Source organism: Episyrphus balteatus, chromosome 2 (assembly GCF_945859705.1).
Source record: "Episyrphus balteatus chromosome 2, idEpiBalt1.1, whole genome shotgun sequence".
Taxonomy (NCBI): Eukaryota; Metazoa; Arthropoda; class Insecta; order Diptera; family Syrphidae; genus Episyrphus; species Episyrphus balteatus.
In genome coordinates, this window is record NC_079135.1 from 39,325,171 (window position 1) to 39,339,261 (window position 14,091).

Here is a 14,091-nt window from a genome sequence, read left to right on the forward strand (position 1 = left end):
TTTTTTTTACAAAAATGTGAGTTTTTTTCAAATGAAAAATTAATTGAATTGAGTTCAATTGTGTTTAAGTGCATAAGTGTTTAACAAACCTTTAGTTAGGTCAAGAAACGTTTTTAAATGGTGAAATATGGCAGTTGTCATTAACTCTATATGTAGCTTAAAGCTCGACGTACAATTCGATGTACCTAACCTATTATCTGTGTAATATTTGGAGAGACAACTCAAAATATTTGTGAGGTAATTTGTCTCAAATTGTAAATGTGAATAGGTTACCCTTTGTGGGTAACTGCTTACCGGAAGAATGTACGCTGGGATGAATTTTGTCTCAAGAACAAACGATTCATCCTGCGAACGTACACTCAAAATCGACTGAGAAAAGGACAAAAGTATAAAGTCAAATAAAATCCCTGATAGACAAATTAACACATGAAATGTATTCTTAGAAAACAAATGAAACAAAAGAGTGAAATGTAATTGAAATTTTAGTTTGGATGGGAGTGAACTTTAAATGCACCTGTATTTGTTTTGTTGGTTTAATATGTATGTTTTGTTACCTTAATGTAAATTGGCCTATATTATTTTGCATTGTTATATTGTTTATTTAGTCGCTCATCATGAATTAATATGTTTTAAAAGTGCATTATTTGTGTTTTTTTTTTTTTTTTTTGGAAAAAAAATGCTTTGTATTGATCTTGCGTTTCTATAATTCAGCTTGCACTGACTCTTTTTCATAGTTTGTATGATTTTGCTTATAATTAGTATATAAACGCCTACGTTTTGTATATATAACAATAAATGGACAATATTAATATGTATTGTATAAATGTTAAGAGCCTTAAATGACAAATATTATGCTTTTCCTATAAAATGGAAAGCGCTATTACTTTGTTTTCCATTTTTCTCATTCTGAGCTATGAGGATTAAAAAAGTTACCCAAATTGACTTTGTGACTTGTGAAAAGGTGTCACTCCTACCCAAACAAGTAGGTAGATAATTATCCTACCAACGCCTTGAGAAAACAAAACAATTCAATTCAACCCAGGCTCACCGCGCAAAAGGACTACCTTTAGGTAGTTTCGAAACAAAAGCAGCGCGAAAAATAAAACTCAAAGATCCTAATTGTCTCAGCGATCTACGATTATGATTCCCTCATAAAAGAATTTTGCACAACGATACCAACCTACCTGCCCTGCAAAACACAAATCCCCAATCTCAAACAACAAATAAAAAGGGTTTTGAACCAACTGTGTACCTACGTGACCAAAAATGTAGGTAGGTATACTTTCTTGATCATGGAAAGCGAAGTTCTTTACTACGCACAAAAGGACTATGAACATGAAGAGGACCTAACGGGATTTTCTTTCTTAACAGCTGCACCCTGCACGATATATGACGTATTCCGCAACAACAAATCGATGCAAATAGATTTTGATATTTTCGAAGATTAAAAGTGTACATAACTATCACCCATGTAGGTCTCGGAACCTGCATACAAAAAGTTCGGTGGTTGATATATCTTTTTATTTCTAACGAGCAATTTAAGTTATGTAATTTTTCTGTCGAGTTAGGTAGGTATTTTTGTTTTTTTTTTTTTTTTTTTTTTTTATGTAGGTATTTTTTTTTTTTTTTTTTTTTTTTTTCTCCCTTCCGTGTGCACAAGCTTACGCCAAAAAGAAATTCAACTTGATGAAAATTGGCTTCTTGTTCTTTTTATTTCAATTTCATCCTGAATAGTTACCTATGTATACTACATGCACTATATGTGTATGTATGAGCATGTGCAAAGTAATATGTGTATGTATAAATGTAGGTACACGAATCTTAACCCATACTTTCGTTCATCATGTTTTTTTTTTTTTTTAATAAGATCGGTAGGTAGATCTTAGATAGGTCCGTAACGTACCTTCTACAAAACGAATTTCCATTTCTTTATGTACCTCTCGACTGTCTCCTTTTAAAAGACAATTACAATCATGCGTCCGCTTAATCATAATAAAATTTAGCATTGCTTTATAGGCACAGGGACCCAGAATCAGAGATACCCATCAGAATCATCAGTCATCACAAATAAAAACTTGGAAGTATAGTCACCCAAAAGAAAAAAAAAAAAAGCAATACCTACAAATATCAGACACTTAAACGTCGCGAGATTATATATAGGTAACTAATAGAAAACAACATTATCTAGACTTCAAAAAAAGAAATCCTAACAATCCTGTGCGCCTCGCCTGCGCTGGATGGGATGGATCACAAAGCTACCTGCGGCATAAAAACAATTCTCCATTCGAACGAACAACAACAAAAAGGCTAATGTGTAGTGGTGACACGCGACACAAATAATGTATCTCTAAATGACTGACGAAAACAAAATTCTCACTACACACATAGAAAAGGGCTATGAAGATGACCTAACGGGGTTTTCTTTTCCAACAGCTGCACCACCAAGTTGGTCGCATAAAAAATAGGAAAGGAGAAGATGGGATAGATTTTCAAGCAAAATAGATCGTTTGCATACCTATGTACATAGTGCAAAATACACTACCATCTACCTACATAGAATTATACATTTCGGTGGTTGATGCATGTATACGCGACCGCGACACCATAGAGCGATGTCTCTTGTGTTGTCAGTTCTGAGGTTGAATTATATTTTAAATGTATAATCGAATTTTAAAATCTTTGCTTTTCCTTATTGGAAATCTTATTGGGGAAATCTGTCATGGTTGTTAATTATTTGAACGCAGAAATCGGTTCAGTGTTTATAATACAAATTTTAATCTCATGCCCGCATGCGGATATTTGAAACGGAAATATGATTTAGGTACATTACATAAATGCAAGGTTTGTTATGTAAATACATATATGATTTTAGGTGCGCATGTAGCTATTTATTTACTATTGGCTTGACATGAAATGATCCTGTAATTATACGTGGATGTGTAGGTATATTGAAAAGTAAAATAATTGATTTTGATAGACATAAACTTTCGAGAGGCATGACCTATTAATGCATCAGGTATCTGCTTTATGTCTATTGCCAAATGAATTTCTTACTTATTTCTTGTATATTTTCATCTTTTTATAAGTCTTGATGTATTTTAAATTTATCTATATGTGGGAATTTATATGCATAGGTGAAAACTTGATGAAATTTGTCTTCACCAAAAATGAAATCCTAACAATCCTGTGCGCCTAGCCTGTGATTGATGGATGGATCACAAAGCTACCTGGGCCATTAAAACAATTCTCTATCTAAAAGAACAACAACAAAAAGGGGTAATGTGTAGTGACACGCGACACAAACAACGTAACCCTAAAGGATTGACGAAAACGAAATTCTTGCTATACCTACTACAGTCCTAAACATAAAAAAGGGAAATGAAGATGACCTAACGGGATTTTTTTATTCCAACATCTGCACCAAAACAGACCATCAGGATAACAACAACAAACCTTTAGTCGCGCAAAAAATGACAAAATATACCTACAATCATAATTCCTGAAGAAGATTATTGCTCATGTAAATAGGTACATACCTACTTCTACATGCATCATTTGCGTGCAGTTATAAATATTTTGAATTTCAGCTAGGTATTCAAATGATATTCATAACAAGCAGGTAGCAGAAAACTGATCACTTTTGCCTTTTTTTTTGCTTCAGAAAACTAAAAATAAATTTGAAAACTACCTACTACTGTCTGATGTGGGAGATGAATGAAAATTGTTTTTGGTTTTTGCTCTTGTTTTGTGATCGAATTGAATATGAGAAATGAGACACATTATGAAAATTATTTGTTTGTACCTATATATTTTTTTTTATTTTTGTGCCTGTGTAGTATGTTTATTAACTACCAGAAATTGTAATTACTATTCACGAATTTGGATACATGAAAATGGAGAGGGATACAATAGTAGGTATCTCTACTATAATTTGGCATTTTGTAATAAAATACTAACATACATAAAATACCTATGTATTATAAAATGTGTTGATAGGAAAACTATTTCTTGTCTGTATGTATGTTTGTTAGAAAATAATGATATTTATAATGTTTATTTTTGTTTGTCATGAATGATAGGTATTTTGATAAAATAAAACCAATAAACTTGCAATTGTGTTAGCAGTTTTTAAACATGTTTGTATGTAGGTAGTTAAATATGTATGATGTACATATGTGAGTATGGAATGTTAAGTAGGTAGGTATATTGTTATTTGAAAGTTTTTTTTTTTTTTTTTTTTTTTTTTATTTGTTAAATCATGACAGATGTTACCTACTTACATTTGTTTCATCGCATATGAATGTATGTGAAATGTATTCAAAGAATTCTGTCTTGTTGAAACATGCTAGATCAGCTCGTTGATTTTTCCTTATTTCTCATCATTTACTTCGACATCCATGATCCATGAAATCCAAGCATTTGTTCGTTGTCAGTTCGTATTGGAATAGAAAACTTTGATTGTATTCATCTAAAATGCGTATTGTATCTAGCCGATATCACCGAAATTATCTCCTCCACACAATTATTTTCTTTTTCTTGTTTTTCTGTTTGTATATTTTTTTTTATTTTGTATTGTATGTACATATTTTGTTTACAATTAATTTTTCGCACTCTCACTTGGTGGTTGATTTGTTTTTTTTTTTTTTTTTTTTATTTTGAAATATATTTTTTATTTTTAATGGCACTGCATTATACTAATGAATGTACTTTTAAGAGGTGCATAGCTCAATATTGGGCTACGAAGGACCGTGTACAATAATCTGTTCATAACTTTAGCGGACTGTATATTTAATTCGTAATTATAATAAATAAAAACCAAGTTTGTATTTTGAATAGGACTGGACGTCCTCTTTATTGAGAGATCTTGTTAATACTGAGGAGAAGAGAGGGAGGGAAGAATAAGGAAACACACACGATCGTTGGTTGGTGTTGTTGGTTGGCATGTCATGCGTGTGTGTTGGTAGTCTTCTTCTCCGTGGTAGGCACGGATTATTGAACATATTTAATAAAATATGATGCAGCTTCAATAAAATATTTAATTATTTCCAAATAATCTTGGTTCAGCTTCTTGGTGGGTTCAGCTTCTTTATAAGTTGGGCGCCAGTAATAATAATACGTTTGTATTTGGTATATGATATTTTATTCGAATCTCTTTAAAGACTGAAGACTTAAGTTCTAAGCTAATTCTATTCTACCCTGCTGCTGGTGCAGCAATTATAATATTTTGCAGCGTGTGCAAAATATCACATTGCTTTCTATCTTTTTTGTGGCTGACGACGGTGTGAACGACTTCGTTTATAGAAGTCGTTGTGTCAGCATATAATGTTGTATGTCGGCGATGATATTGACGACGCGACGACGACGACGACGACATACACGACCGTCGCTTCCGCTGACGACCTAGGAGATCGTGTTAACTTATATATTTTTTCTGATTCACATTCTTTCCACTGTCAAAGTAAGTCTTGCTCCAACATTTTCACCCACTCCTAGATCTTAAATAAACTTAAAAGTAATAAAATGATTGAAAAATATTATAGGTGAGCCTCCCTCCCCCTTAATTTTTTGTGGTTACGCCCCTGGAAATGGGGTAAACATAAAAAAAATATCTCTAAAAGTGAAGGGGCTCCATTTCTGAAGTAAAACATAGCTTCCAAGCAAAATAAAAATGTAAAGGAACAAAATTTTTCAACAAAAAAATTTAACAAATTGTGTAGATTTACAACCCCTTAATGCATACGAAGCCAAATATGGCTTCCGTACTTTTTGCCCTCTCAAGACCAGGCCAATAATTTTTTTTCAATAAAAATTCGTTCATAGCATACATAATAAGACAATCGATCAAAAATAAATTTTTAATTCCACTTTTCTTACCAAACAAACGCAGTAATTAACACTTAAAGTATGAATATAGTCTACACTTTCGATTTAAATCCACACGACTGATCGACTCACCTGTGATCATAAAATACACCTTTATTTTGTGTCGGACACAAGAAAAAACTATCTCTATGGGTTCTCAGAAACACAAAGAAGAGGATTGTATTTAATCTTTACCATTTTTTTGTGACAGAGAAGAGAAAAGTGCATACAAACAGACAAAACCATATTTGGCTTCGTATGCAGTAGAGGTTTGATGTTCAGTGGCTCTACAAATACCTTACCAAATTATACGAGTAACCGCAGAGTAATTTAAACAAACCAAAAAAATAGTTTAAAAATCTAAAATTATGATTGTACATGCATTTTAATTCTAGAAAGCGCTATTTAAGTAAACCTAGTCTATAAATAATAGACATACATGCTGACACACATATAAAACTCAGTTTAAATGAGCATAAAATACTTATATGGTATGCATACATTTTTAATGAAAATGATCAAATCTTCATAGACATTGGCTTTGAAAAATCGGTAATACCCCAGAGGCGAAAGTCCTTCCTTTGAACTTCAAAATTTTGTATCTCTTTTGAAACATAAAAACAAGGCACCATTTGACCTTTAACCTTGATTATTGCTTGCAATTCCATGTTATGTTTTCGACATTTTGAAACAAAAAAAAAAAGATTCGATACACATGTTGCGGGTTTTTGTATAAGTACTTTTGGTAACTTTTACTCCTCTTCATATTGAATGTTATGTTTTCGACTTAAATTCTTTTAACCTTAAGTACCCAACTCTCACACTAGCTCCTTTAATCTAAAAAAAAATATAAAATTTTAAAAACTCACCGTAGAGTTTGGTTGGTAGTCATGTTTAATGACATAAACAGACTTTCGGTGGATGTTGTTGTTGTAGTTGTTGGTGCTATTGCACCAACAGTTGATGCCATCACTGTGCCTGTCATCTCTTTCATAGTCGTCACTGTTGACAACGAAGTCCGAGTAGTTTCCATGGGAATTGCGATGACAGTAGTGAAACTCGGTCTAGAAACAATACTAGACGACATAAATATATTAAACGGATACACGCCGATGAAATCCTGATGCGCCAGCTGTTCAGGTGTCGATGATGTAGTCGTTGTTGTTGTTTTTGTTGTTGTTGTTGTGTTTGCAATTTTGTCCATTTCAATTTCACTTTCTCATCCATTTGTGAACCAAGGTAACTTTTAATTAGATAAGTAATTGTTTAGCGTCGTCCTTGTTTTCGTCCTCGTCACTCAAGCGAACTAAGGTGTAGGTGATTTTTTTCTTTCTTTTTTTTACTTTGTATACCAAGCTATGTTGTTTATTTAAGTTGAATCCTGTTGGAACGCAGGAGTAGAGATATCTATTTACGGAAGAAAAATAAAAAGAAAAAAACACAATCATCAGCAAATACAATTGAATTGATTTAATTGAGAAATGAAATGGAATCGAGAGAAAAAAAAAACAATAGTGAGACATTTCAAATAATTTCTAACTATCCAAGAGGCGACCATATTGGCATCGTGCATCGGATCACTTAGGTAATCGGGTTAAAGATTTTCTTTCGTGGACTTAATTGATAAAGGCATTCGAGTGAAATGATACTCACACAAGCAGAAAAAAGGTTAGAAAGGTTTTAAATTTCAAATGAATCAAGTAGTAACAGAAGGTATAAATTCGAAGAATTTATTTACGGTAAATTGTATGAAATTGAGGTAGTAAATCATGCTAACTTATACCGGATATAAAATTGAAAGGGGAAAACTTTTTTATCGATGAAAATTGTGGATGAAGTGATTTGTTGTGTCCGAAGCTCATCAAGGTCTTATTCTTGGTAGAAGTATGCTCCTCTATCAGCCAGTGTTCCATACCAACAGGTTGCTACTATCCTGGCTATGTAAACAGATTAGGTTTTTTTTTTCAAGTTTTGTTGAATATAAGTAACACGGTTTATGAAAGTACTTCGCCTTAGCCATAGAGCGTTTTTTTTTTATTTATGAATTTCTCGTTAACTACATATCCAATGTCAACCAAATTTCTGTAACAGAAACGTTAAAACAATGGTTATACAATATACATACATATAAACATTTTACAAAATTTTCAAGAAACACATTTTTGGATTTTTAAAAAATATTATACATTTTTTTTTGAAAAATCAATTTTTAAAAAACGAGTTAATGAATTTGATCGAAATGTCGTTTTTATGTGTTTTTCTTAAAAATGGCATACCTACTTTTTTTTTTTTTGAAAAATGTTAGAAAATTTTTATGTATAAAAACGACTATAACGAATTTCAATTTTTTTTTTCAAATTCCTTTACATACATACAAGAATTCAAATGGAATACTTGGTTTTGTGTAAAAGATCATTTAAAACGAAATGGTAACGGAGTTACGAATAACAGAGTTACGCGCGACAGAGTTACGGCCGTCAAAGTTACGCGAAACCGAAGTTACGAAAAACTAGAGTTATGTTAAGCTATGACATGTGATTTTTGGGTTGGCAACAATTGCAACAACAGTTCACCACACCAAAATAACGTCTGTAAAAAAAGGGGTGGTTTGGTTATTATTTTAATATAAATAATAACAAAGTGGGTATTACAAAATACGCTATGAATAATTATATTAATTAATAGAAAAAAAAAAATACGTATTTGCAATATTAGTTGGACAAATAAGAAGTTAAATTCAATTTAGACTGGGCCAAAAAAATAAAATATTTTTTTTTGAAAGTTACTTCGAAAATCTTGTTCAGGATGATGAAAAAAAAATTTGGTGAAAATTTGAGCCGTTAAAAATAATTTTAAGAGGTCTATCATCGGTGTTTTTTATTTTTATACATGATATGATGTGTTACAACAGAACTGCTAGACGATGAAAGTAAAAAAAATTTCTGTTCATTTTTTCTTATATATATATATTTTCCCTAAATTGAGTTCTGAAGAAGTTATTCACGATTTAAATCGAGATTTTTTAATTTTTTTCTTGATTTAAATCGTGAATAACTTCTTCAGAACTCAATTTAGGGAAAATTACTATGAGACCTTTTTTGTAGAGAATTAAATTTCCTATAAGAATCTGTCGTGGTTTTATTTTTCTATTCACTTATTTGCTCATCACAAAATTCCAAAGTGAAACAGTCAAATTGAAAAAAACACTTCGATTTAAGAAGCTTAATTACTCGAATACGGCTCGTCTGACGAAATTTTTCAATCAGATCTTATTTGTAGGAAATTTATCTTTGATCGTCTAGCTGTTCTGTTGTAACACATCATATCATGTATAAAAATAAAAAACACCGATGATACGGACGGCTCAAATTTTCACCAATTTTTTTTTTCATGTTTTTTTTTTCTATTTCAACGTTTTTGCGATCTTCTCACAAAAACAAAACCATATATGTATATCTATACCTATCCAATCAAAATTTTACAAGATTAAATAAACATCCATTTTCGCTTTACTCATTTAGTTCTGACCAATGAGAAAAATGTTAATCTCTTGTTTGTATTTCCATAATTCCATGCCGTTCCTCGCAATTGTTGCCAACCCAAAAATCACATGCTATAGCTTAACATAACTTTAGAATTCGTAACTCTAGTTTTTCGTAACTTCGGTTTCGCGTAACTTTGACGCTCGTAACTCTGTCGCCCGTAACTCTGGTATTCGTAACTTCGTCGGTTTCCCATTTAAAATGATGTTTTATTAAATATATTGGTCGGCAACGAAAATAGAGCTTGAACCAAACTTTTAAAAAACGAAAGGATTTTTGTGTGCTGAATCCGAATCCGAAGTCAAACATTCACTGGCACGTCACGTTTTTGAAATACTTGAGTAATTAACAGGTTAAAAACGCATTTTTTGGGAACATTTGACGTTGAATTACATCACAGTTTAGTTATTTTTTTGCAAAACTATTTTCGCAATCTCAAAACGCCATATTAAAGCGTCCTTAAGGTATTTATTTTTTTCAAAAATTATTTTTTTGCTCAAAGATATTCAAAAAGAAAAAGTAATGAATGGTTTTTTGAACCAAATTCCAGTTTTCGTCTTCTGATTTGGACTTAAAAAAACCAACATTATGTGCTTCTTATATGGTCGAAAAAATCTTTTTTTCGATTTTTTAATGGGACACCCCTGCATTATGTTCTACCATATAAACATAGTGTATGGTATTTTTTTACGATTTTAATATTAAAATTTAGGGGTCGCTACCATTCACTAAAGATTTAAGTAAAAAAAAAAAGATCAATTTCAACAAAATTTTTTTTGTTACAATACAAAGTACGTTTAAGACCCGATTTTTCAATCTTCTAATAAACAGTCAGTAAACTGTCTGTCGAATAAAGATATTAGGCTCATAAACAATCAGATTAAGGGCCAATTTTTCAATAGTCAGTTAAACAGTCAGTTAGTACTTATTCCTAAGGATAGAGAAAAAATCAATTTTTCAACAGGCAGATATAGCTTATTCCTAAGAATAAAACTATCTGCTTCTTTCAGAGACGAATAAAAATTATTCTAAGGAATAATCTCAAAAAAAATATTGTGTCAGTTGTCAAAGCTGTTTTGAAAGAATTTTGAAAAAAATACAGTGGAACACAAGAAAACAAAAACAATCATGAATAAAAATGACGTTTAATTTTAAATATTTTTGAATTTGACAATTTTTTTTTGTTATTCTGTAGAATAAATTATTCTTGATTGAAAAATTCAATGTTTTTATCTGATTGTTTATGAGCCTAATAACTTTATTCGTCGAACAGTTAACTGACTGTTTATTAGACGATTGAAAAATCGGCTCTAAATCATTGAATTTTTCAACTAAGCTATTCTACAGAATAACACAAAAAATGTCAAATTCAAAAATATTCAAAATTAAACTTCATTTTTATTCCGCTGTATTTTTATCAAAACTTCTTAAAGACAGTTAAAGATTTAATATAAAGTACTTAATTCTGATTACAAATTTTTAAATTTTCTGAGAAAAAAAAAAAACAAAATTTGGTGTATTTTTCAAAACTTTGAGTTGTGGTAGCGACCCCTAGAACGTGATTAAACTGGACCAAATTTTACCCAATTTATATTTAAGGCAGGAAGAACAAAATGAAAGGGTGTCCCATTAAAATTTCGAAAATTGATTTTTAAGAAGCACCCTAATGTACATACATATTTCTGAAAAATAAATTAATATGTTTCACTAAACATCAAAAAGAACTTAATTCAAAGTTAGTTTTTGGGGGTTTATAGTGAAAATAGTGATGAGTGTAGCTCAAAAACTAGAAGTGATAGAATAAATCTGTAAACAGTTTTGAATTCAGCACACTAAAGTCAAATAAAATCACATAACAAAATTCTTGCTCCCGGCTATTTTTTGTTTTTTGCCAGTGTTATTATAAAAACAGATTTAATTTTTTTTTTACATTGCTTCCTTAAAAAATAAAATTTTAAAATGTTCCTTACTTTGTTCAGTAAAGCTTTAACATTAGAATTACTTTTACCATAAGAGCAAGTACGTGCGTGAAGACTATAAGCCATTTGGAAAAAGCTAAATTGAATGAACGAAAGGTTTGCCAATATGTTCGCGTTCTTTATTATCTTTGTTAATTGTAAGCTATCAATTTCGATTTTTTTTTGCGAGTTCTAAATTTTCCTTTTAAAAGAATAATAGTACTAGTGGTAGGTATACAAATTCGTGTTCGAAAGAAATTAAAATAAATTATTTCTTTTTTTTTCACAAAAAAAAAAAGGTATTTCAATTCCAGAACACGTTCTTTTTATAGAGATACGAATACAATAATACTTTGATAAATTACCTGGAAAAAACTAATTCTCTCCAAGCAATTTCCTCATAGATTTAAATTGTATACCCTACCCATGCAATCTGTTAGCATTTTCTAAATGTTAAGGGCAGGTCTACCCAAGCAGCCAACTTAAATCTCATGTAAATGAATTTGAATGTATTAGTGCACTTCTCTTTGCCATGATTTCACAGCTTTGAATAACATTTTTGCTCTTCGACTCTTTTTTCCCTCAAAGTGAAGCAAAAAAAGAAAACAAAAACAAAAACAAAATGGAAAGCCACACAAGAAGATAGAGAAAAGAAATACCTCTATGCACAAGAATACGACGCAAAAAACCAGACGGCAAAGGAGATACATTTTTGTTGTTTCATTCATGGGATGTGTGAAAAAAAAATGCTAGGCAGGCAGACGCAGAACAGTGATTTTTTTTTATATTATCCTTTACTTATGAACATAAATAATATGTATTACGCATGAATAACAAGTTCTTTTTTTTTTGTTTGCTGGATCTAATTATGTCATGTGTTTTATTATCTTTTGTTTTCTAATGATATTTGTATAGGTTCTTAGAAAAATATATGTATAAAAAAAAACGGCAGGCGAAATCAGACATTTCAAAAATATTATAGTACCTATGTAGGTACATAATTATGTAGGTATGTATATCTAGCTATGCAGGATTCGCAACCCTTTCACTTTTTCAATTTAGGTAGCTAATTCTTTTTTTCGCAGTAGTGTTACAAAGTAATATGTAGGCTGGTTGGTACCTACCTACATATTGAAAAATATTTATTGGTGCTTTCTATCAGTGCGCTGCGTCATGCGGTGGCAAAGTAATAAATGTTTTTTGATCATTTAGGTGATGATGAACAATGGAAAAATAGATTTATCATCTCAGTCATTTCGCGGAACATGGCGCTGGGCACCCACATAACTACAACGGCTACCTACTAAAAGTAATAATTTTTTTGAAAGGGTTGTAAGAGCGCTACATAAATATATGGTAGGTATATACATATTTAGGTAGGTATATATTTAGGTAGGTATCTATTAGTTGTTGTTATGAATTATGAGTATGAGGACAAAGCGAGGAAAAACGTCGCACCGACTAGGTAGGTACTGGTTATTTATGGCTTTCTTTTTTATTGTTTTCAATTTCAAAATCTGTCCGATATTTTTGTGGCACTTCTTTTTACAAGATTGCCAGTTGTGTTAGACCAGTGCCAATTGTTTTTGAAAATAAAAAAATTATTAGCAGCATATGGGTGGTGAGAAAATTTAGGATAAATGGTAGGTATATGAAAGGGGAAAAATAAATTGCACACAAACAAATTGAGGGAAAGGGGGTGGGTGGGCGAAAAAGTGGGGTGGGTGTCAAAAATCGTGTTTTTTTACGATTTGTGCCAAAAGTAGAAACCATTTTTTTATAAAACCTCAAAAAAATGCAAAAACACAATTTTTTATTTTTATCTTTTACAAAAATAGTTAGATTTTAACCAAACTTGGTTAAAAATTATTTTGTTATGTGTTATATCTACTAAAAATGTTTCTTGAGCAAAAAGTAAATTTTTGGATTTTTGACGAATTTAATTTGAAAAAATAGCCTATTTTTCAATCAAAAAAGTTACCGAAAAAATTTTTGATTTTAGAAAAGTTTGGGATGCAATTATTAAGATTAAAACGTTTTATTGAAGATTGTGTGAAAAGACTATACATACTTTTAATTTAGAAAATATTGAGGAAAATTGAAAAAAAAAACAAAAAAAAATATTTTTAAGATTGATGTTTCCGTAAAGGACAGTAATATTGGCGAGAAATAATTTTTCATGGAAACCAAATTATACTTTTCTTATGGCCTTTGACCTTCTTAATATGAATCTAGCATTAGAATAGCTCACAATGTTCATAAATAACCACAGAAAACAAAAAATGAAATTTTCTCCTCTCTGATGTACCTACTACATATTATTAGGTAAATACATTATATAACACTGATTGTTGACACATTCACTGTCTGTTGCAGAATTACGCTCACCATTTGATTTTATGATTTAGTAAATTCTAATTGTCCTTTAAAATACCTACTCTTCAACCCAACCAATGTTCAAGATAGGTACCTAGACCAACTAGTAATTAATACACTATACAGATTTTATTTACAAGTATCTTGAAAGAAATAAAAGTAGATAGATTGTATCCTACCCAAAAGTGTTTACAAATTTTTAACAACAATATCTACGTAGGCATGCTAATGGCTGGCGCACGCCGACCAAAACCAAAATATACTTTTCTAATAGATTTTAGCGTTTTAAATTCAAATCCGGAGTCAAAAAAAATCTATGACGTCAAGTTTCGAAGATATAAATTAATTTTTAT

The 14,091-nt window shown here is 30.8% G+C and overlaps 1 protein-coding gene across 2 annotated transcripts in view; it reads right to left on the minus strand.

Moving 5' to 3' along the window:
* LOC129912612 (opsin, ultraviolet-sensitive) overlaps window positions 1–14,091 on the minus strand; it is a 138,783-nt gene that overhangs the window by 36,673 nt on the left and 88,019 nt on the right. For both annotated transcript variants that reach the window (XM_055990916.1, XM_055990915.1), the window contains exon 2: window positions 6,732–7,269. In XM_055990916.1, the coding sequence (XP_055846891.1) occupies window positions 6,732–7,066 (335 nt within the window). In that variant the 5' untranslated portion in view covers window positions 7,067–7,269. The remainder of the gene's footprint in view (window positions 1–6,731; window positions 7,270–14,091) is intronic.